Source organism: Gavia stellata, chromosome 8, assembly GCF_030936135.1.
Source record: "Gavia stellata isolate bGavSte3 chromosome 8, bGavSte3.hap2, whole genome shotgun sequence".
Taxonomy (NCBI): Eukaryota; Metazoa; Chordata; class Aves; order Gaviiformes; family Gaviidae; genus Gavia; species Gavia stellata.
This window is the reverse complement of record NC_082601.1, coordinates 26,788,074-26,812,613: the sequence shown is the minus strand read 5'-3', so window position 1 is coordinate 26,812,613 and position 24,540 is coordinate 26,788,074. Positions and strand designations below refer to the sequence as shown.

Sequence of the window (24,540 nt, the reverse complement as noted above, 5' to 3'; positions counted from 1 at the left end):
AAATCCTCATGTCACGGATGTTTCTTACTCTACTGAAATAGCTGGCTAGCTGATGAAAATGCTATAGCAGTTCTTTTCCTCACTGCATTTATTTAGACCAGGAAATTCTCAAGTCCATATAAAACTAATTTGTTCATATGGACAAATACGTCTTGCCAGAGGGATCAGCCTAACAATTCTTGGACACATTTTGCCAGAAGACACTTACGCCAACACCGCTTACTACGTTAAGGCACTTGCTGCTAGATCATTCCCCCTGTATCAAGGAAAAGGGCAGATTTTCATGGGCATGCAAGATTGGGAATAATAAGATTTTTTTTAAAAATAAATTCCTTGCTAATATTTTTTGAAGCCTTGATAAAGATCAATAATGAGACTTTTCTCTCTCCTTGTTTCTCCCCTCACCTTCCCCCCACTCCTCCTCCCAATTTGCAGCTCCAGAGCCACCCCAGATTATTCAGGAGCTAGAGCCAACCACTGTGGAGTCTGGCAAACCTGCCCGCTTCTGTGCCATGATATCAGGCAAACCCCAGCCCAAAATTTCCTGGTACAAAGATGATCAAAAGCTTTCTCCAGGTTTCAAGTGCAAATTTCTTCATGATGCACAAGAATATACTCTATTACTGATTGAAACTTTCCCTGAAGATGCAGCAGTGTACACCTGTGAAGCAAAAAATGACTATGGAGTTGCTACAACGTCAGCTTCACTTTCAGTGGAAAGTGAGTTTCCTGTGCTCATAACAGCATCTGTGAAATGAGATTGTCAACATGTGTGTCATCTTCTTAATCTTTAAAAATGACTTCTTTTTCTTATCTTTCAGTCCCAGAAGTTGTTTCTCCTGAGCTAGAAGTGCCAGTGTATCCACCTGCTGTTGTAATACCACTACGTGATGCTGTTACATCTGAGGGACAGTCTGCTTGTTTTCAGTGCAGAGTTACAGGGACAGGTGGGTTTAATGAAATCCTGTACATCTTTTCATCTCGCAGAATTTTTCATCTTGAACTCAGAAAAAATGCAACATTGTATGTGCTGGGATCAGTCTTTCCCTAGAAGTGCAGTTAGTTGATATACGCACACAGCAAAGTGTTATTCACTGATAACTATCAGTTAGGCACGTCATATGTCAAAGATGGCATCAAGCATGGAAGTTATAAACTGTCATAAACATTAAGCATTTCCAAAAAGAAGATCTGTTTCAAAAAAATTGTCCTTGGCAACTTCCCAGCATTTCAAATGCCAACGGTTGTTGGAAAACTGTGTCAGTGAGTAAAATGCAGAGTTTCAAAACATAGAGTATCATGGTGGAAAAGCATTATCATGTTAAATGAACATGACAAAGTTTCTGATGACGCACAATGTCATGTCAATTAACTAAACAAACAGACTGAAACTGTGCCTCTACCTTTATCCTAATATTCATAAGTGTCTCATATCACTCTGCAAACAGTAAACTGCAATTGCATTCTTTTTCCTAGCACAATAAGGTGTTTGTTCATTGTCTTTTTAAGTGTAAATTTTCCTTAAATAATTTTCCTAGTTCTAGTTACATAGAATATCATTCTACAATTAAAATAATTCTTTCCAAGTTAACACAAAACCAAATAAAACTACCTTTCTTCACTTCAATAAATGGCCTTGAGTATGACTAGTAATAAAATATTCACATGGTAAACTGCAGAATAGGTTCCACTTCCAATCCCAAAGAATTTACAATTATTTAAAGATAAATAAAACTCCAAATTTAAAAATAATCCTGAGTGATAGCTGTGTAAAAATCTACATAAAATTGGTAATATACATATATATGCAAATATATATAATTTGAAATAATCACTTGAATAATCACTTGAAATCAAATTCCAATTTTTTTTTTTTTTTAAAGCTTTACAACAAATCTGATTCTGCTTTAGAAGTGCTGGTAAAACTCTGAAAATGTATGTTGGAAAGACTGGCTTGCCCTCTGTGCAAAGCATGCTAATATAACTGTGTTTATGTGACTGGGAAGCTGCATTTACAGCACAGAGCATAAGGATCCTTTCATCTACGTCCCCTTTCATAGAATCATAGAATTGTTTAGGTTGGAAAAGACCTTTAAGATCATTGAGTCCAACCGTAAACCTAACACTACCAAGTCCACCACTAAACCACGTCCCTAAGTCCCACATCTACACATCTTACAAATACCTCCAGGGATGGTGACTCAACCACTTCCCAGAGCAGCCTGTTCCAATGCTTGATAACCCTTTTGGTGAAGAAATTTTTCCTATTGAAAATTTCCTTTATTGAATACTGTATCCAAATGGGTTTGCATGCCTCTCACTTGCGTTGTGAAAACCTTTTATATTGGGTTAGATAATACATGATTGCAAATACAGTTGTTTACACACTATGCAGCTGGCTATTGAAAACACTGTCTCTTTCTTCTGATGACAGTAGTAGCACAATATTTGTGTGAAAACATTTGATTCATGATGTAATACAGTGCCAGGTGGAGAGGCAAGGTTAAAGTCTGCTTCAGTCCTCTACTTTCCCAAGTCTACAAGAATCTATACAAGTCAAGTAACACAATATTTTATATAGGAATTTTACACAGGTACAAAGACAGGATCTTTCTTGAGAAATATGAGGTGTAAAACTTGTAATATTTGCAACACAAAGAGGCAAGGTACTGTCCTTAGCAAAAGGATATTCCATTTTAATTTCTTTAACTTGTTCAGTTCAACCTAGTGATTTTATAGCCTGTTTAATCAGGGAATTGTAGCAGAATCCCTTTTGAAATATGAGACTTTCTCTGATTTCAGTAGTAGCAAAATATTTTTAAATTTATACATTAAGAGGGGAAAAGAAAAACTATTTTTACTCAGGAATATAGCAGCACCAGAATCAGTTTACCCATATGAATATTTTCAATGCAGAAATCAAAACTTAAAGCAAAAAGTAGGCCACTTTTCACTGATCGTACGTTGCTAAAGTAATACAAGGCACATTTAAACTTAAAAAAGATACTTGAGATTAAGATTTCTGACAGATATAAATATAAAAATAGTGTTTACTTACTAGTCTAATATCATAACTTACACTTTTTTTCTTCTTTCTGTCGCTTGAGCAGATCTGAAAGTCTCTTGGTACAGCAAAGAGAGAGAGATCAAGCCATCACGGTTTTTTAGAATGACTCAGTTTGAAGACACTTACCAGCTGGAGATTGCTGAAGCTTATCCAGAGGATGAAGGAATCTATACCTTTGTGGCTAGTAATTCTGTAGGCCAAGTGACAAGCACTGCTGTCTTGAAGTTAGAAGGTACAGTGTGCAATTAAAGACGATGTCTTGTTTACCTCATGTTCTAATACTAATCTTAATATACACCGATGATTATCTGTGAGTCATTGTCTGTCATGTTGTCTTTTAACTCAATTAATTGCTACCATTTACAATGTCCACAGCATACATTTATGTCTCCAAAATATAGGTCATGCACAGGAAAACTTATTTCACAATTTTTCAATGATCCATGCACCTCACCTTTTCATTCTCTCTAGTGTTAGAATCTGTCATGCACCAAACATGCTAGAAACCTTCTTTCTAATGGAAATGCTTTGCTTACACATTCTTTGATTTGACTGTGAGGAGAATCTAGTAAGAGTTTTTGTGTAAAATAAACTACTTTGAAAGTATTGGAAAACATGTTAAATAGAGGTGTGTACCAGGTACTCGGGCAGCTGAAAAGAAATAGTTGACATTCATATGAACTGACAAAACATTGACCAAAGTTTTAGAGCAGAAGTATTGTCTGGAGAATTTGCTATTTAAGTTCTATGTTGTCCTTGATATTATTTAACCATAAATATTTTGGTTTCTTTTTGCAACAGATTTTATAAAGGATGAATTAGAATAATTCATGCTGTTAAGTTGCAAGTTAGAAAAAAAAGTCTTGAATGAGAGAGAAAATTTATCGTAGTGTAGGGTAAGAAATTAAAAGTTGGCATGCTTCTTTTCAGGATTTAAAAAGGTTGAAGAAGTTACATCAGAGTCCCATTGGCATGTTTCATCTGTCTCACTTAAGGAGGAGTCTATTGGCCAAAGGCCCACCTTTATCCAGCCTATTTCAAGCTGCAGGGTATGCAGCGGGGAATCAGTCAGATTTCAAGCTAGAGTCTCTGGCATGCCCAAACCAAAAATCCAGTGGTTTCATAATCAACAACTCATGTTGCCAACAAAAGACTTAGTTTTCCACTTTGATGAGTCTACAGGCACAGCTATACTGATAATAGTAGATGCTTTCTTAGAGCATGCTGGCCAATACTCTTGCAAGGCAAGAAATAGTGCTGGAGAAACAACTTGTACAGCTACACTTACAGTGACTGCGGAAGGTAAAGCCCCATTTTTACTTCAGAGGGATTCAATTTGTTGTATACCACACTTTTATGCTGCTACTAACATTCCTCTTTCCTTGTTTCACACCTTTTTTTTCACCAGCTAATGTTGTTAGTACCTACCCTCTGTAACCCAGCCACTCTCATTTCTTCTGTTTAGTGTGTAACATTCGGAAATTTGCAAATTTGTATCTTGATATAGATCAAGGAATAGAATCATTTTACTGAAAGCATTCAGATTTTTAACACAAGTAATTAAGTGATGTTTATAACATTGACTGAGAAATTTTGCACTAGCCTGTAGGGAAAGAAAAAGGAAATACCTCCTTAAAAAGTTCCATAATAAGTTTCCAATACTAAAATGGACAACTTCAGTGAAAGAAGAGACAAGCATTAACTGTGTATCAACTGCATGACTAGCTTAGGCATCCTTGTCGTTTATATATGTGAATGGATAATCTTTGTGTCAAGAGCGTAGTACATCTGGCATGCTGTTTTCAAATGAAGATCATTCATTTTCATCCTCTATGCTGTTTGATTTTGTTCAGAGCATGGCCCAGTAAAGTTCTTTAGATACTAATATTGTTGTTATTTTTGTTACTTAATTACACAGTGCAAGCCCTAGATAGGCAAAGTTCTGGGAAAGATGTAAAACAGTCTATCCAGTCACAGGCTATATCAGAACTTCATGTTGCTCCTCTCACAAAGAAGAACATTAAAACTTATCAAAAAGAATTTAAATCAGTGCAACAACCATCACAGGAATTCAGTGTACAGGTTTTTGAAAGCGTATTGGAAAGTTTGATCATGAAGGCTACAACATTTGAAGAAATGGAAGCCATGCACACAACAATCCTTTCCCAAACACCTCAGAGCACCAGGATCTCTGTGGCCACTGCTCGGGAAATGAAGGATGTTCCTCCAAAGATTCTTTTGCAGCTCAGAGACCTAACTGTGAAATGTGATGACACTGCTCAGTTCGTATGTGGCTTAGAAAATGAATTCTTCTCTGAGTATCTTTGGGCCCATGAAGGTGAAAGGATAGAAGTGTCTGAAAAATTGAAGATATCACAAAATGGAAGTGTCCTACTGCTCACAATCCTAAATGCCCAGCTGGCAGATCAAGGACTGTACACTTGTACTGTATATAATGATTATGGAGGGACAACAACTGCTGCAATACTAACGGTCAAAGGTGGTTATCTGACTTTTAACGTTCTGACTTTTAACATTCTGACTTACCTTTTGCAACTTCATTATCACTGCCTACAGCTCACTCATATTTCCTTTATTATCAGTATTTAACTGAGAAAGCTCTAGTAATAATGCTTTGGGGTTTTTCTTCCACATTTACAGCTCTATTCATAAGTGACATGCGCAGTACCAGGAAGTTGGTGTTGTAACTTCATGCCTCTTCCCAGCAAGTCACAGATGTCTGAGGCTTTTTATTCCTCATATCCTTCATGATATGCAATGAGATGTAAAGCAAAACAGGCTGGTAGGAATTCTTACATTTTGAGAACTCCTGAAGCTGGAGTTTAAGGAAGATAAGAATGTCAGATAAGCAATGTTGAACTAGATACCTGGTTATTTCAAACTCTCTGGGTCCAACTTGTTTCCAGTAAATCAAAGGTTCCAATTCCAAGGTTGGTAATATAGGTCAATATATTTGAAAGGATTAATGGGTGCAAGTATTGTGTTACTGCACTAACAAGTTGTCTTCTACCCTTCACTCTCCCTGAGATATAAGTATTTATTTTTGCTAAGACTCCTTCCACTTCTTCCTGAAATCAGCATATTAAAATGTTAGTAGTGTTATCACTAGTGAAGACCCAAAAGTGTATTATCACCACACTGGACAGGTGATAGTATTTCTGCTGAGCTCAAAGGAATCAAGAGCAGAAAACCAAGATGAATAATGAGGAAGCCATTGACCCTGTTGATTTGACTTTTATATATTGAAGTTTCTTTCTTCACTCTTGAGCTGTGCAAAGGGCTTTACATAATCTTGTGCTGCTACTTTCTAAATGGAGGCTCTCAATTAAAAGTAAAGATGTGCTTGTATTAGGCATTACAGACCAAGTCTTGGTCTCATGAAAGTCCCATAGGCTTAACTGGCACCTAGAATTAGCCCAGCAGAAACAGAGCTCTTAAATGTGTAATCACTCATGTTTAATAGTGTTGTTGTAGTGCTAATATGCTGGACATTCTTTCAATACTAATTATTGGGGTTTTTTCCCCCTAAGGATATTTTTTATTCCTGCAAAACAGCTGACCTAATCCTTTTCCTAACTTTATTCTTACCTAGCAAAAGAAGCACAAGCCAAAGCAGTAACAAAAATTACCCTTGAATCAGACACTAAAAGCTTTAAAGCAGCCAAAGATTGTCAGTTTAAAACATCTGAAGTTAAGCAAGAATCTTCCAAGAAAACCTCGAGCTTGTTTATATCTACATCCCAAAGACCGTATGAAACTGGGAAGCAAAGAAACAGAGTCTACTATCCTGAAGTTGGGCCATGTGAAGACAGCACAGAAACTGATGCCGAAGCACCAGAGTTTCTTGAAACTCTGCCTTCAGAAACCACTGTAAAAGAAGGAGATGATGTGTTACTCTTTTGTATAACGAAGGGTGTGCCTACACCTTGTGTGGTCTGGCTGTGCAATCAGCTAATAGTTGAGGAATCTGCATTGTGTTCCATAAAACATGATGGGCCACTGTGCAGTTTAAGATTGTTAAAAGTTGGTCAGAACCACAAGGGTATATACAAGTGCAGAATAGTTAATCCTGCAGGACAAGCCGAGTGCAGCACCCATCTGAGAGTGACAGGTTGGCAACTGCATGTTCCTTCCAAGTATCAATTCCTCGTGCATAGCATCATTGCATTGCAGTACATTCATTCTCTGGGAGATGATAAAGAATGAGAAGCATCTCATTAGTCTGTGGATTGTTGAATGTTTTCTTCAGGGATTTAAGGCATGATAAAGGCATGTTACATTAGAAACTTTCCCCCACCCTGCAAAAAAGAAAGCAAATCTTATAGAAAAGTGTACATTGCAAAGAAGTTTGAAAGCATTTGATTACTTTGTTCTCAAAATTTGTCAAATGTTTGAATTGTTTAGCATGCATTTATGTGTATGTATGTGTGAATTTCTGTATATTTGCAAGAGAGATTGGATGTTTTTACTACATAAAGTATTGATTGGCACATTTAGCAACTGTAGCTCAAAAATCTTTGGTTTTTTATTCTAGCTCCTGAAAAAATTATTCATGAGAAGCTAGAGGAAGCAATTGAAATGGAAGTGAAAGGTACAGTCACCAATGATGTTACACTGAATAATTAGTACCAGTAATTAGTAACATTGTGAAAAGCTTTTATCTGCTTACATGTAGTGTCTGATGGGGAAAGAAAGACACACTTCAAAGCATATTGGAACACGTTGCATGTTTGGTTTGATATGCAAAGGGTTACCTGCATTATAAGGTTATTTAAGTTTTAAAATATGTTTAAAACTTCAAATTTATAATTTTGCAGCCATATTCTTAAGTTTTACTTCATGCTTTGCAGCTGTTCACAGAGCTTTTGTTTGTTCAATTTCCTTTTGAATGCATGGAAGGAAGTTATACAAATCTTAATCATATTATTTTTAAAGAAGTTAGCAACCTAACATTGATCAGTTCAATGGACACTATTGGATGGGTGGATGACGTATACTAGAAAGCATTTGTTTTTTAGGTTATGTGAAAGCTACACATTCCCATTGATTCCTTGCACTTTTTTTACATACGTTAATTCATCATTATACATCTCTTACCCTGGCTTGCAGATAGCATACGTGGTTCATGTTGCTTGCTTTTTTCCCTGTGCATAACACTGTGAAGTTAGTGGCTGTATTAGTTCGAATAAACGCCTTCTCATTTCATGTTAGCTAATTACTTACTTTTTTTTTAATATCTTTCAAAATATTTTTTTCTCAATTGTTTGAACATTTAATCTACAAACAGAAGGGTCAGAAAGGGCGTTTATTCTACTGTCTGCAAGTCAGGTAAGATTTTCTTCTTTGCCACCCAAAGACATACAGCTTTTCCAGGCAGCAAAAACATACAAGCAGAAGAACATGTTATTTTGAAATTCATTTTTGCTTGTTCAAGAAGAAATTTCCACAGTCTGAAGAAAGAACAGACAGCGAACGATTTTCGTGTCAATCTTTAAAACAGAGCAAGGCGTTGCGTTTATTCGAACAAATATGGTGAGTGAATTACTTTTTTTTCCTGGGTGTGTGATGAAATCTGTTGCATGCCCATTTTTTATTTCAATATATTGCTATTTCATTTTTTTCAATCAGACGGTAGGCAGTGTGGTATCTTGTAACCCAGTCTCCTTCTCTTGCAGAGCAGCACAGCAAGGCGAACCTCGAGGGACCTGGGACAGCGGCGGTGCTGGCTCGTACCCAGAACTGTAAACCCACCTTCACACAGGGCCTGAAGTGTAGGTCTGTCTTGGAGGGGGACCCTGCACTCTTCCAGTGCAAGCTGGTAGCATGCCCGGCACCCCACATGGCCTGGTTTCACAACAACCGGCCAGTCCACCAGGACTGCCGCAAGGTGATCCGCACTGAGAGTGAGGAGCACACGCACCATGCCAGCCTGGAGGTGCGGGATGTGGGAGAGCATGATGCTGGCAGCTACAGGGTATTTGCCATTAACAGCGAGGGCTCAGCTGAGTCCACTGCCTCGCTGCTGGTGGCACGCAGTGGGGAGCAGCAGGGCTTGGGTTTCTCAGGGAAAGCAGAGTGGATGCGGGAGAGCTGGGAGTGCCTGCTGCAGCAGCGGCGGGAGGACCGGCTGCGGGTCATGCTCCGCTGCACTGGCTCACCCTTCGACAAGAGGCAGGAGGCCGAGCAGTTGCTTGGGGACATCTCGCCAGCTCAGGGCATGGTACGAACCATCCATTTCCAGAGGCTGCCACTGGTGGGGCCTCACCGTCCAGGGCTGGTATGTGGTAGGGAGCACAGTGGCACAGTGGCAGATGGTGAGGAGCTGCTGGATGAGGAGATCCGTTGGAAGCTGCAGCGGCTGCGGGAGGCAAAAAGGGCAGCGCTAAAAAAGAAGCAGGAATCCCTCATGGCCATGCCCCAGGGGGACCCTCCTGGGAAGCGCAGCCCACCCGAGGCAGCTGCCACGATGGATGGCTCAGAACCCCTTGCAGTGCAAGTAGTGAAGGGGTACCGCAGGCCCAAGGCTGCGGGGGAGAGATGGCAGACACCAGGTGGGCTCCTGGAGCCCTGCCCACCCCTCTTTGTCCAGGAGGTCAAGCCCCAGGAGGCTGTTGAGGGGCACAGATGCACCTTCTCCTGCCTTTTCCATGGCCACCCACAGCCCACAGTCACTTGGTACAACAACACCAAGCCTGTGGGGCGCATCCGGGGCACCGCCGTTCACACCACAGAGTGCCGCTCCACATTGACCTTCCCATCCCTGCTCCCGCAGCATGGTGGCACCGTTACCTGCGTGCTCTTCAACCCGCTGGGCACAGTCAGCACCTCAGCTGCACTCCACGTGAGGCGGCGGATGCCAGTCTATGAGGCCATGAAGAAGGAGGAAGAGGAAGGGAAGAAAAAGGAGGAAGAGGAGGAGAAGGTGAAGGTGGAAGAAGAAGGGGAGGAAGGGAAGAAAGAAAAGGAGGAGGAAGAGGAGGAGAAAGTGAAGGAGGAAGAAGGGGAGAAAGAGAAGGAGGAGGAGGAGAAAGTGGAGGAGGAGGAGGAGGAGAAAGTGGAGGAGGAGGAGGAGGAGAAAGTGGAGGAGGAGGAGAAAGTGGAGGAGGAGGAGAAAGTGGAGGAGGAGGAGAAAGTGGAGGAGGAGGAGGAGGAAGTTGGCCTGGCCTTCGCAGCAGAGCAGGGACTTCCAAGTGCAGTTCCAGACTCAGACTTGCTGTCGCTGCCTGTGGAAATCAAAATCACTGCCCCGACTCCAACACCAGAGCAGGACACAGAGATGAGGGAGCCCACACGGACCTCTCCAGACCAGGCTGCTCCTACCATAAAGCACAAGTTCAAGTTTTCATTTGATGTGGGAAATGAGCCACCCCAAATTGTGGCAGAAGCCCCAGCATGCATTCATTGCCATGAAGGGGAGGCTGTGGTGGTGGAGTGTGCTGTGTCTGGGCAGCCCCCACCAGCTGTGACCTGGTCCCTGAATGGCCGGAGCCTCTCTGCCAGCGAGAGGCTGAGGTTTGAGGAAGGCAAGAATGGCACATACCGCTTACACATCCGAAGGGTCTCTGTTTCAGATTCTGGGCTGTATTGTTGTGTGGCCAAGAATGTGGCTGGAACAGTGCAGACTGCCTCTGAGCTGACAGTGCAGCCCAGTGCACCCAGGTTGTATAGCAAGGATGGAGGCACTGAGGAACTGCCTGCCATGGACCATGTTCTGCACCTTGAAGGCCTCAGCACACTTGGGAAAGATGAAGAGGAACAGATCACATGCTCCAAGGAAGCCCACCTACCCTGGTCCCCGAGGCTGTCTCCATCTCCTGGTGATCAGCTGGAAGAGTGTGAGAAAACTCCTCACTTCAGGGAAAGTGAGATGGAGGAAACGATGGTGCTGGATATCATGGAAGTTTATGCAAGGCAAGAAATGGGTTATACAGAAGAAACTGTGAGGGATACAGATGGTATTTCTGAGATGAGGCAGCACAGGGGAAAAGCTGTCACGGAGGAACACAGCTTTGCAATTGATGCCACTGAGCTGCACCCCAGCACGTCCAAGGAAGAGCATGAACTGGTGGCCAAGGACTCAGGTCACTTTTCAGAGGAGCTGGAGGCTGAAGGAGACAAGGTGGTACCACACACAGATAATCTGTCCTGGGACATCTTGAAGTCACCGTTTATGGAAGTGAAAGGGCAAACACATGCCTCTGAGCAGTCTGCTCTGGCAAGGGAGTGTGAGGATTCACAATTTTTCATTCCTATATCACCTGTGGTGCAAAAAAGGAGTGATGTTTACATGGAGAAGAGTGATGCCCCTGCCTGGGAGGCAATGTCTCCTGATGTGCCTCTTGTAGAAGAGCCAAATGTGCCCCACCTGCAGGACAACATTGCAAGCACACCCACAAAGGACCAGTTTGGTTTTTATGACTTCTGTACAGAAGAGCAGGAGGAGGAACAGACCAAGGAGCAAGAGAGATCAGTTGACATTGAACAGGACATCGAGGTTGATGATCATCTTTGTAAAGAAGAAATTATTGATGCTGGGGATGCTGCACACTGGGAAATGCACAATGATGGGCAAATGCTGCAAGAAATGGAGTCTGATGCAGGCAACTCTTCTTTGGATCTAATCCACACTCCTCCTGCCATAGAAAACTCAGGGCAGGATTTTACTGAGGAAGCTGAGGTTCACCTAGAAGAAATGCATTTCAAAGAGCAGTTGTTGCCATCTGAGACTGATGAGACCAATGTTGCATTTGATCTGAAGAAGTTTGTGGAGCCTTTCCCAGCTGCAGAGACTGTGGACACAGAACAGGCACAAACCCCCACAGCTCTGGGGAGTGTGGAGGTAGGAGTGACTGGGCTCATCTCCCCTGTGCACCAACAAGATGTGCTTGTGGAAGAGATGTCTCTGGGTGAGGAGCTGTGTCAGAGCTACGGGATGCAGCAGGAGGAGGTCAGTGTCCAGGAAGAGGCACAGCCAAGAGAAGTCAGAAGGGCTGATTTGCAAATCCCTAATGGGGACCTTGGCAGCATCATGATATCTGCTGAAAATGGATCTTCTGCTGAAGAAATTCATGAGTCAGAGGTGAGTGTCTGTGGGGAGGATTCACTTGGGGGAAAAATTCATAGTTTTCTGGTGGAGTACACAGCAGATTTCCAAAGAGGAGTGCAGGAACCACATGTGTGGGAGAGTGGGGAACAATTGGAGACCACAGACTCCCAGAGTGATAGCTTCATCATCGACTTGAAAAAAGCTGCACGTGAAAAGAAACCCCAGGTTGGGCATCAGGCTGAAGAGGAAGAAGGTTCTGGGATAGAAAAGGTCTTTGAGACAGGAATGAGCAGCTCCACCTGTGAGACAGAAAGCACAAATTCCCCTGAGGAGATGCTCAAGGACACCCAACAGGAACCAAACACAACCAAGGGCTTCTCTTTTGGTCAACTCTTACTTGGTTTAATAATGGATGATCCTGTGGCACAGAAGGAGCAAAGGAAGGAGTCTTGGGGCAAGAACAGGACTCCCACTGAGGAAGCCTCTGAGAATAGCCTGGGTGGAGAAGGACTGTGGGAGGATGTTTCTGCAGATCCAGAGCCCAGTGTTGTTCAAACCTCAGAGCTGGAGCCTAACTTGTCTCTGGCCAAGTATTTAAGGTCAGCTGGGATGCAGGAAACTCCAGATCTCAAAAAGACAGTTCAGAAGGAGCAGCGAGAGACCATCGCTTCACTGGAAGTGGAGGAGGTTACCTTCAGCATGGTTTACAACTATTACAACAACCAGCAGGAACTTGCCCGGCCCTTCTCTCCTGAGTCGGAAATGTCTATAGAGCTGGAGAGCGGGAGTGGAGAGGAGTCACCTGATTCAGACCGCTTCTACACACCTCCCTCCTCAGTGGAGATCTTTGAAACTGCTTCATCAGCATCCTACCACACACCGCTCAGCACACCTGAGCGCTACTCCACACCGTCTGAGGGCTCAGGATACAGCACACCACCTGAGCGCTACTCCACACCGTCTGAAGGCTCAGGGTACAGCACGCCACCCGAGCACTACTCCACACCATCTGAGGGCTCAGGGTACAGCACACCACCCGAGCGCCACTCCACACCCTCCGAGGGCTCAGGGTACAGCACACCACCCGAGCGCTACTCCACACCATCCGAGGGCTCAGTGTACAGCATACCACCTGAGCACTACTCCACACCCTCCGAGGGTTCAAAATGTAACACACCCTCAGAGCGCTACTTCACACCCTTTGAGGGACACTGCTCTGCATCAGGGGACAGCACGCCACCAGAGCGCTACCGGACACCCACTGGAGAGTATTTGGATGCCCTGGCCATGCTCCCCCTCTGTGAGAGGAGGCAGCAGCCTCCAGACCAGCCACAGGCTGAGGTGTTTAGGACCCCCTGTGAAGCCCTGGAGCCATCAGGCAGGGAGATGCCACCTGCATTCCTCAAGGCATTGAGCAGGAGGAGGCTGTATGAAGGTAGCACGCTGAGATTTGTGGCTGAGGTGCTGGGTGTGCCCAAGCCAGGGGTGAAGTGGTATCATAATAAATCTCTGCTGGAGCTGGATGAGAGAGTGCGGATAGAGAAGGATGGGGACAAATGCATGCTGGAGATCACTAACGTCCAGAAAGCTGATGGAGGACAATATCTGTGCCATGCAGTGAACATTGTCGGGGAAGCTAGAAGTATCGCGCAGGTGGAAGTTTTGTCTGAAGATGGGCGGTCACTAGCACTGCCACCCCCTGTCACTCACCAGCATGTTATACACTTTGACCTGGAGCAAAACACATCTTCAAGGTCACCTTCACCACAGGAAATCCTCCTGGAAGTGGAGCTGGATGAAAACGAAGTGAAGGAGTTTGAGAAGCAGGTCAAAATTATAACCAGTCCTGAGTTTAGCCCAGATAAGAAGAGCATGGTGGTTTCCCTGGATGTCCTTCCACTTGCCTTGTTGGAGCAAACTGCAGGCTTAGCCGCAGAGGAGAACGAGGATGTAAAAATCGATTTCCAAGTAACTGAAATGCCTCCCCGCTTTGCCGTACCCTTTGCAGATGTTGAGGTGTCAGAAGGCTTGGAGGCAGTGTTTGAGTGTGTGGTAACAGGTACTCCTGTCCCAGTAGTGCAGTGGTTCAAAGGCAACACCTGTGTGACACCTGCCACAGGGAAGTACGTTGTGAGTCAGAAGGAGGGACTTCACAGTCTGAAGGTCCAAAATGTAGGTCCTTCTGATGGTGGCTGGTATCACTGTCAGGCAATCAATAGGCTGGGAGAAGCAATGTGCAAAGGCTCCCTTGTAGTCATGGCTCAGCAGGGAGCAAGTGCTAAGGCAAGTAGTGAGACAATCACAGGCAGTGAACCACACAGGCCCCAGAAGTGTGACTTGCTTTTGAGTAAGACTGTGAGCCCGGGTGAACAGTCAGAAATAGAGCTGGAATTTGAGTTCGAGCCGCACGTAGACGACTCAGAGAAAGCGATCCGACTGCTTGCTGTGACTCAACAAGAGCAGGAAGTGGAAGGGGAGAAGTGTGTCAACATCAGTTTTGATGTGTTTGCAGAGCCGTCCCAAGAGGAACGGGTTGACTTTAGGGCAGAGGACTCGGAGAGCTGCAGCTTTGAGTTCCAGGTCACAGACGCCCCTCCCAGATTTCTGAGGCTCATTTCTGACTACAGTACATTTGTAGGTGCCTCAGCATGCTTCCAGTGTCTTGTGACTGGTTTCCCCCACCCAAGTGTCCGCTGGTACAAGGATGGGGTGTTGTTGGAAGGGGACAGGTACCGTGCGCAGGAAGAGCAGGGCGGGTCTCATAGCTTTACTATTGAAAACTTGGTGCAAAGTGACAGTGGGCAGTACAAATGTATAGCTACTAACAGGGCAGGAACTGCTGAGACTTGTGCTGTGTTAACATTATACTAAATTTCCATAATTTATTTCAGAGTCTCTTTTGAAACACTAAATGTTTTTATGCTGTTGTTCACTGCAGGTAAAAATGCAGCACTCATTTTAGGGGCATTGTTTTTCGTCTCTTTAAGGATGAAAACCACTCTAGGTGAGCATATTTCTGTCTCACTTAAAATTTGCCTTTGTTGGGGAATTTAAGTGAGATTTAATCCGTGCATAGGTCTTGTGCACACTTTCTGCACCGAGGTATATTTCAGGCTCCTTCCAAGCTCCTTACTCATTCTTGTAAAGATATTTTAATTTACATTCATTTATGTAGGACTAATTTTTTCATATAGTGTACATATTCCTGTGTGTCTGTAACAGTGCAATCATTGTTTTATGTAGGCTAGAAATCACCTGAAAATGTAGAAACCACCATTTCCTTGTAATCTAAAGGTATGGAATACTAACTTACGCTTGCTGTTTAGTTTGGATATAGTTCTGTGAAAGAACTCCTTAAATTGGTATTCCCCCTTCTCACAATGTTGTGTCAGAACACGTGAGTCTCGCTGATTCAAATCCTGTTATTACAGTTTCTATCACTGCAAAATTCTTGCATCCGTGGGCCTCATTCTACTGACTCATGGAATTAAATGACTTTTTTTAAAGTCAATGGAATTATGCTGTTGCAAAGAAAAGCAACACAATGGGAAGAAAATGAAAGTTTTGCATTAGTAGAGACTGGACAGGATTTTTTTCTCTATTACCAAGTAATAAACATGAAAAAATATTTTGTACTGTATCTTTAGAAGTTAAACGGAAAGGGGAGGGAGCATAATAAATCAATCATGTAACTGTAAATTCATTAAAATAATTTAGGTTGTCCCCATATTCCAGTGTCATTCATAAAAAAAAATACATAGTAGTAAAAAAGTGATTTTTATGCAGTATTCTTGTTTCACATTAGAAGTAAATCTCTACATATTCCTTTTTTCTTTTTTTAAATTAGTAACAGTTAAAAGTGTGCTATGTGTCAAGATGACCAGAAATAAGTAGAATACATTCAATTGTTGCGTGGCATTTTCTCATCAGAAGAGATTTTTACATTAATGTTCTCAATGTGAGTATATATTTTTGTATTTAAAATAATGTTAATATTTAGGAGGAGGAATCAGCAGTAGCTGACATAATTAAATCAGAACTAAATCTATCTTAAATAAACAATGATAAATTGATTAAGAAAATATGTTAAAAGTATGAAAGTTATTAATTAATGTTTATCAGAAGTTATATAACTCTGATGTATGTGCCAGATTTCCAGTTACCTATATGCCAAGGTGAAACCTTGAGTTCAACAACCCTAAGCAAAAATTATTTTTACTTTGATGACCTGTTCATGAGGTTCTTCCAGTTATTTACAAATTGCTGTCAGTTGCCTTGCAAACTGCTTTAAAGAGCATGGTGATTTTAAGCATAAAAGAACTATTCCTATAGTACATTCAGTTATGTTCATGCATGTTCTTATTTCTGAGTTTGATGTGTCCTCACACTGGGGTCAGCATGCCTCAAAAGCTCAATAATCTTTAAGACTGTCCCATCACTCACCTAGGATAGTAATTTTTGATCAAAAGATTCACTTTGCCCTACTGTGTTGCCCAATATAAACTTAAAGTCAGGAGTGGCAAGTTCCAATGACCCTGTACATGTGGAGAATGACTGGAGTGGTTAGGCTAATATCAATGTGTCACTTCAGTTTCTTCCCAGTCATGACCCCGTGATAAATATTTAAGATTTGTACGTTGTTAAAAGGCAGAGATAATTGTGATTTCTCATAGGTAATGGTGGTAGGAAAGAGAAGCATGAGTGTCTGACCCAACATTGTGCTGTTTCATGATGTGTCCTTAATCCATTCCTTGTGTAGATGTGTAGCACTAAATGATTTATTAAAGAGCACATGTCCCTAGGGAAGTTGGCATGGATTGTCTGATGTTATACGTCAGCTGTGACATGAGGGGTCTTTCAGGTCCAAAGCCAAAGAGGTCAGAGGCCCTTTGGTTGGGTCCTAAGCAATTATGATGTGTGTTTCATTTGCACGTAAATGAACTGAAATTTTTAATAGAAACAGGCCCATAACTTGTTTCTGAAACCATAAGCCAAACAGGTCCAAGTTCATGTTCACATCTGAAATATAAGGCCAAGCATCTTTATCTCTATCTGTGTAGTAGTGCTTGTGGTTTCTGTAAATTTAAAAGTCTTGGTTTAACTTTCATATATTACCTAGGAGCACTATCATGTGCTTATGGAGAGACAAAGTTTCACCTAAGCTACAATGATATAAATCTGGAGTAATTTTAGTTTTGGATAAACTTACTCTGGAGCAACTTGTATAGCTTAGAGCCATGATTGACCATCTCTCTTCAAAATTTTGTGCTTTCATAGGAATTACAAAATTCACGATTTCATTATCAGGTTTCATGTTATCTTCATTTCTACAAACCAAATATCTTAAAAAAAGGATGAATTATGTTTGTTTGTCATCAATGTGTATTGAATGTTAACATGTACGGTTAATTTCTGAAATAAATATGTAAATTATTTAAGTCCATCGCTTCTTGTACTTTATTCATTTCACAGACATAGCTAAAATATGAAAAAGTATCTGTATAGTTTTTCTGTCATAAATATCCAGGAACACACAAAAGTGCATTGATTTTTGCCACACTCCTGTATATAAAGCATTCTCATGTGTGTTAGCATATGTTCCATTCTGCAATTTTTGTGCTTTATTACCGGCCCAATTCTGCCACCCATTCTCAAATCCACTAGCACATTGTACTTCTGGGGAAACTGCCCTACTGTATTAACAAGGCTGGTAGGTAATACTGAAGGACTGGTGTAATTTTTTTTTTTTTTTAACTGAAGCATCTCTTTTCTGCAAATCACTGTGTGCACTGTGCTATGTCATGTATATTATAGTATTTGTGGCAAGATTAATGATTGCTAAAAACAATGAGAAAGAATTGGGTATGGCATATTCTGTTGTTTTTCATAGTTATTACTGGAGTGCAGCAAAAATTATTATCTCACAATAAGTTTTGGAATTTAAGACACTGTAATTGAGAGATTTATCAAGGCTCACAATTAGAGTGCCTGGAGACATTTATCCACTCACACTTCTTTTATTTTTTTTAACAACTTTCATATCTTTGCAGCATCAAATATTATGGGCCTTAACTGAGCAAACTTGACTCAGTGAGGACAACAGGATTTGATTTCCAAATGTTTTCTTTGCACCATGCTTTTCATGGGTGGCTTGTTCAGTTCCTCAGATTTCACTGATGTTTCCAGTGTCAAGTGTCTGCAGAGAATGACGTGTTCTTGATGTCTGCTTCCTCTCATTTTTAAACAACCGTTAGAACAAAGTGGTCCAACATATAAATGTCTAAATTCACAAAGGCAAGAAAAAGAAAAACCATAGAGTGTTCTGTTCTCTTTTTCTCTAGTATCATGGGAATTTTAATATGCAACATTGTGACAGGGAGGAGTTTAAAAGCAGAGATCTAAATCAATGACATTAAATCAAGGGTGCAAACGTGATTTTAGTAATAATGGTGTTGTAAGCATGAGGGTCTAATTACAAAAACAGGACAAATCTGGTAAGGGAGAGGTAATATCTTAGTGTATTAGAAAAAAGATAAAGTTGAAAGAGATGAACTAACTGCACCAGAAGAAAGGTCGTACGCTGAAAAGTTGTGTTATTTTTCCAATCCTAATTCTGTCATTCTGCTTTTTCTTGGTGTTTTGAATTAAACCAGGGTCTTAGCACTGCTCTGCTGTACTTGCTTGTATGACTGTACATACAAATATATATGGTACATACCGCTTTAATTGTATTTGTGAAATGCACCAATGTTGCTTGACTGTTACTTGCACTGTACATCCTGGGGGTATGCCTAACCCATACTGTGATGTCAGGTTTAAACACCCATGTTGATCCAGATGGGAAGTTCATAAGTAACCTGACAGCACAGCATGTCTTGCTAGTTTTGGCAGGTGTGTATTTGACAGCAAGAGGACCCCATGTGCATTGCTAACTGCCATACAGTATTGAGAAAGCCTCCAGATATACAAAAGTAGTTGCACTAACACTGGTTATTGCTATCTACAAGTGTTCTCTTAAACATTGTAGTAAAACTAAACAATTTTTTTCCATACAGACATCGCTAGCTCTCTTACTGTGTCTTCTGAGGAAGGAAGAAGTGAAGGCTACAGCAGCAGCCTTCAGTTGCCTGATAGAGAGAAAGCACTTGAATTTGAGCCTGAAAAACCAGTTTATTCTAGCAAAGCAAAGATGAAAATGGAGGGGGGGGACAAAGCCCCTGTGTTCCTCAAACAGTTGTCAAATGTTGAAGTCTGGCAGGGAGATGTAGCTAGGCTCTCTGTTACTGTCACTGGCAGCCCCACACCCAAAATCCAGTGGTTTTTCAACAGTATGAAGCTAACCCCATCCATGGACTGTAAGTTCGTGTTTGCTGGTAATGACCACAGCCTCATCCTCCCATATGTGGGTGTGCAGGATGAGGGTGAATACACGTGCGTGGCCAGCAATGTACACGGTGAGACCACATGCAGCGCCCACCTCCACGTGCAGCAGCGGATGCCAGGGATTCCTTGCTTTACCAGGGTGCCGGACAGCGTGCAGTGTGCACCGGGCTTCACCGCGATCTTTGAGTACACCGTGGCTGGGGAGCCATGCCCTGATGTGCGGTGGTTCAAGGGGAGCGAGCAGCTCTTCTCCGATGTGCGTCGTTCTATTGCTCACCACCCTGATGGCTCAGGCTCCCTGACAGTGCAGGAGTGCATGGAGAAGGATGCCGGGCTCTACACATGCAGGGCGGTGAGTGCCCTGGGCGAGGCCACATGCTCTGCTGAGCTCCTTGTGCTGCCCAAGGATCATGCTCTATGCAGGCAGAGCCCGGCCTTGCAGCACTCTGCAGTGGCAGAGGACCAAAGTCCCCTCTCCTACGAGGAGGCTGGCGAGATTCCTGCCATGGAAGGAATGCTCAGCCTTGAGGCCATGAGGGAGCCCCTGGCCCTCCTTCAGCTCCAGACGAGCCAGGCAGAGCACGTGCTGCCCAGGGAGGACATCTTGCCTGGCCTGCCACTGGCCTGCCTGGCTGCACAGGGCGTTGAAGAGATGCTCACCCAGGTGGCCACAACACAAGAGAGCAGCAGGCTTCTGGCAGAGCCACTGCAAACCCTCCCTGCTGGCCTCCAGGCTGTGGTGCCTGCAGCAGCGACGGAGACACAACTGCCAGGCTACCTTGGGACTGTAGCTGCACAGATACTCTTGCCCAAAGAGCAAGTCATCCCCAAGGCAGCAGAGCAAATGGCTGCTCTGACGACAGAGGTTTCCCAAGTCCTTCTACAGGTGTCAAGCACCACTGAGAGCTGTGCCATAGATGGTGACCACACCCAGGTCCTGGAGGGCTTCCAGGCAATGCAAGGTGAGCTGAAGGCTGAACCCAGATTTGCCTCTGAATTGGCCTTCACTGCGGGCCAAGCTGTCCCCCTGGAGAACACTTCTTCCCTGGAAGAAACAGAGGAAGATTTTGCTGCAAGAATCCATGAGGGACAGGCTGTGAGATTTCCCTTGCTGCTAGAAGAAAACCAGCCCCTGGAGGAGGAACATGTCGTCGATCTTGCCAGCCCACTTAGGCAGTGTCCAAGGGCAGGGAGACAACCCCATGAAACAATGTACACTCACCAGCTCCAGCCAAGCCAAGTCCTTAACAAAGAGAGACAGCTCACTGCTCAGGTTCCCAAGAGCTGCAACTTAGACATAAAGTCTCAAATTAGAAATGCATTGAAAGCTGCAGTGGTAAGTGAGCAAAACCTCTTGTTTTCAGAATGGTTGGCTGATAAAGAAAATGTTGAAGTACAGACAATAAACATCACCAAGGAACATAAACACACCCTATGCACCTACATTGTGACCACAGAAGGACTTAGTCCCATAGAAATTCCAGTCTCCTTGGGAGAAGTCAACATTCAGACAGCTGACCAGAAAACAGTCTTGAAGGAGGCTTTCTATTCTCTTATTTGTGAAGAAAAACATCTCTTGACAGGTGAAAACTCCAAAGCATTGCCAGTCCATCCCAGTCCACTTCTCTCAGGAAAGTCCTGTGATGAAACCTCCGAGCTGCAGCCCCAGGAGGCTGAGAGGACTATGGAGGCAGAAATACCCCTGGAGCAGCCTTTGTCTGCAGAAGTAATCAACACTGTAACTGGGCATGGTCAAATCCAGGACGTGGGTGCAGCTGCAGACACTGCTGGTGTAGCCTCCACAGATGTTCCCACTGAGACACCCACAGAAATACTGAAAAGGAAAGAGAAAAGGGAAGAAATATGTGAGGAAGAGGGCAGAGAGGGTCTGGAAACTAGAGCTGGGAAGCTAGAGGATGAGCTGGGCAAAGAGAGTTATCCCATCATACACAGCAAACTGGTTGACACTGTTGTGGAGGAAGGGGAGACCGTCAGTCTGGTGACCATCATAACAAATGTCAGAGAAGTGAAATGGTACTTTGAGGGTAAACTGGTGTCTTCAGGCGACAAATTCAAGTGTTTGCAAGATCAAGACACATACACACTAGTAATAAGCAAAGTGTGCTGGGAGATTCACCAAGGAGAGTACACCTGTGAGGCGCTGAATCAAGGTGGAAAAAGAGCAACAGCAGCAAAACTCACAGTTGTTAAAAGAGGTTGGATTATGGGGATATAAAATACTGCCTTTCTAATACACTGTTCTACTAATGAAACTGCCCTACTATGTGTCTGTATCTTTGGATACGGATACAACATTAATACCATCATGCCACTAATCAGAGGGCCTCCTTTTTCTCTGGATTTATGGTCTCCTTTTACCACATTGCAAAGTCTTTCACTTCCCTCACCCCAGTCTTTGGTCAGGAACTTTGTTGCTTCCTGTTCTCATCACACAAGCATGGTCAGGACAAGCTGTATTTCAGTCCCAACCACTTCTTCCCATTGTTGCCTCTGAAGTGGACCTGCTCTTCCCACTTTTCTCACTGCTGCATCCTCTCTCAGTCTTTAGAGTCATTGCACAGCTTTAACACAATTTCTCATTCACACCATAATTTCTCACAGCTCCAGGACAGTGTAGTGTATGTTTGCATCACATTGTTATTGTGAATTGCTACTGCACATTGTTTTTCCAGTATCACCACTGTGTTTCCTGATGTCATTATGCACTGTAACACTGTCTGTCCATTGAGCATGGTACTGCTTTCATTTCTGACAGATAATTTTTTCTTTTACAGTCACTTTATGCAGATTGCAAGTAAATCACCTTTTTTTTTTCTTTTTTTTTTTTTCACTGTTACTTTCTAGAATGTCAGCAGGCAGGGTTTTGAGTTACTCTCTGCTTCTGATTTCAGTTGCACCAATTCTGAGGAGAAGGCTCGAATCTCTGGAGGTAGCTGTAAATCACGTGGCCAAGTTTACCTGTGAGGTGGAGACTGCTCCCAATGTCAGGTTCCAGTGGTACAAAGCTGGCCGAGAGATATATGATGGGGACAAATACTCCATTCGCACCTCCAACTACCTCTCCACGCTGGAGATCCCGAGGCCTCAGGTTGTTGACTATGGAGAGTATAGCTGTAAGGCTTCCAACCAGCATGGCAGTGTAAGCTCTACAGCCCTTTTAACAGTAACTGGTAAGTACAGACTTCCAAGCACTTCTCCTTCTCCATAAAATATCTTGGTATAGTGTAATGCTTTCACTGCTATACTTACAAATGTTTATAGTAGGACTCTTGATTGCCATTGTTATACATAATCCATACCTGATTTTGTCAGGCACAAGCATAGAGAAGAAATAATTTTTAAGAACACTGCTTTTAGGTGCGTTCTGTACCTAGAAAAGGAATCAGCGTGAAAAGTTTCAGAAGGGAAGAAAGAAGGGGGAAAGAGAGAGCAGGAGAAACTAGGTCGTGAATGGACTGAGATTGGTTTGTGAATACATTCTTGAAGAAGGTTTATTTAACTTCCAGACAACAAGAAAACATACGCTTTTAAATCTGATTTCTTTCGTGTAATAATCACTGTGCGATTATCCTAGCAACTTATGTTTATCCTGCAGCTATACTTGCGAGGCAGGCTATGTAGCTATGTGTACGTGAACATCTGTGTGCCATGGCCAGAGGGGAACTCGGTGTGATTGGGGAAACAGACCTTCTTAAACAAACAAAAGAGGGTTTAAAGCTGTTTCAATTTGCAAACTTTTTTATCTATCGAGAGCTATACAATTGTCCTCTTCTTTTTTTTTTTTCTTTAAAAAAAAAAACCCACCATCTTTTGGACTTTTAGTGCATGGTGATTTTTTTTTACTCTGACTTTTCTCTTTGTGGGAGGAGTCTTTATGTGGTCTTTGCTAAATGCCAGATGCTCGAGACTGAAGAAAGATGCACAAACTGTGAAATGCATGCAAACATGCCCATCTTGAGGGAATGGTGCACAAACATATCAGTCTTGGGGGAAGAAGTTCTGGTTTTGGTTTATTTTCCTTTAGTTTGTACATTGCTCTAGAGATTCAAAATGCTTTCAAGCTCTGGAACAATATACAGACCCAAGAAGTACAAAACCAAAAGCCAAAATTCATCATCTTTAGCACCTCTTATCTCCTTCACTGCTGGCTCTTAAGCAAAAGAGTGTCCAGTGACAAACTGGCCTCTCTTGCTGTCTGTCCCTGGCAAATGTGGAGAAAGAGCATAAGCTCTGGTCCTCTGCTCTGGATAACATTGAAACTCTTTGTTTTGCAGAAGCATTTCCACCAACGTTTCTTACCAGACCTGAATCTGTCACTACTTTTGTGGGCAAAAGTGTCAAGTTCCTGTGTACTGTTTCGGGCACTCCAGTCATCGACGTTGCCTGGCAGAAAGATGGCACGACCATTTCACCTTCGGACCACCACAAGATCTCCAAAGTGGAAAATAAACATATGTTAGAAATTTCCCTTCTCACCACCAGTGACAGAGGGGTTTACACTTGCAAAGCTTCCAACAAGTTTGGGGCTGACATTTGCCAGGCTGAAATGGTCGTTATAGACAAGCCTCACTTCATTAAAGTTTTGCAGTCAGTGCAGTCAGCAGTCAATAAAAAAGTACGTCTTGAATGTCAGGTAGATGAAGACAGGAAAGTAACAGTAGGGTGGACAAAGGATGGAAACAAAATCCCTCCAGGCAAAGATTATAAGATTTACTTTGAAGACAAAATAGCCTTGCTTGAGATTCCTCTGGCTAAGCTCAAGGATTCAGGCCATTATGTGTGCACTGCCTCAAATGAGGCGGGAAGCAGCTCCTCTTCTGCCAGCGTCACAGTCAGAGGTAAGATAGTCCTACACCCCCTTTACCTTTGCTCTTCTTGGGTTCCCCATTTCTTCTTTTGCAGGCAAAAGACTTTTTTGTGCTGAAATCATGCTGTGAACTATTCTCAGATCTACCATCAGGTCCATTCACCTCTTTCTCATTTCCCCTGCTGCCTTCCAGTG

At 42.8% G+C, this 24,540-nt stretch overlaps 1 protein-coding gene across 1 annotated transcript in view; it reads left to right on the top strand.

Annotated features, from left to right (window-relative positions):
- Positions 1-24,540, top strand: part of TTN (titin) — a 243,708-nt gene that overhangs the window by 33,123 nt on the left and 186,045 nt on the right. Inside the window, exons 41-49 of the mRNA XM_059820083.1 lie at positions 436-720; positions 822-947; positions 3,111-3,299; positions 3,998-4,369; positions 4,986-5,570; positions 7,623-7,679; positions 19,190-21,733; positions 22,430-22,708; positions 23,813-24,376. Of these exons, the coding sequence (XP_059676066.1) occupies positions 436-720; positions 822-947; positions 3,111-3,299; positions 3,998-4,369; positions 4,986-5,570; positions 7,623-7,679; positions 19,190-21,733; positions 22,430-22,708; positions 23,813-24,376 (5,001 nt within the window). The remainder of the gene's footprint in view (positions 1-435; positions 721-821; positions 948-3,110; positions 3,300-3,997; positions 4,370-4,985; positions 5,571-7,622; positions 7,680-19,189; positions 21,734-22,429; positions 22,709-23,812; positions 24,377-24,540) is intronic.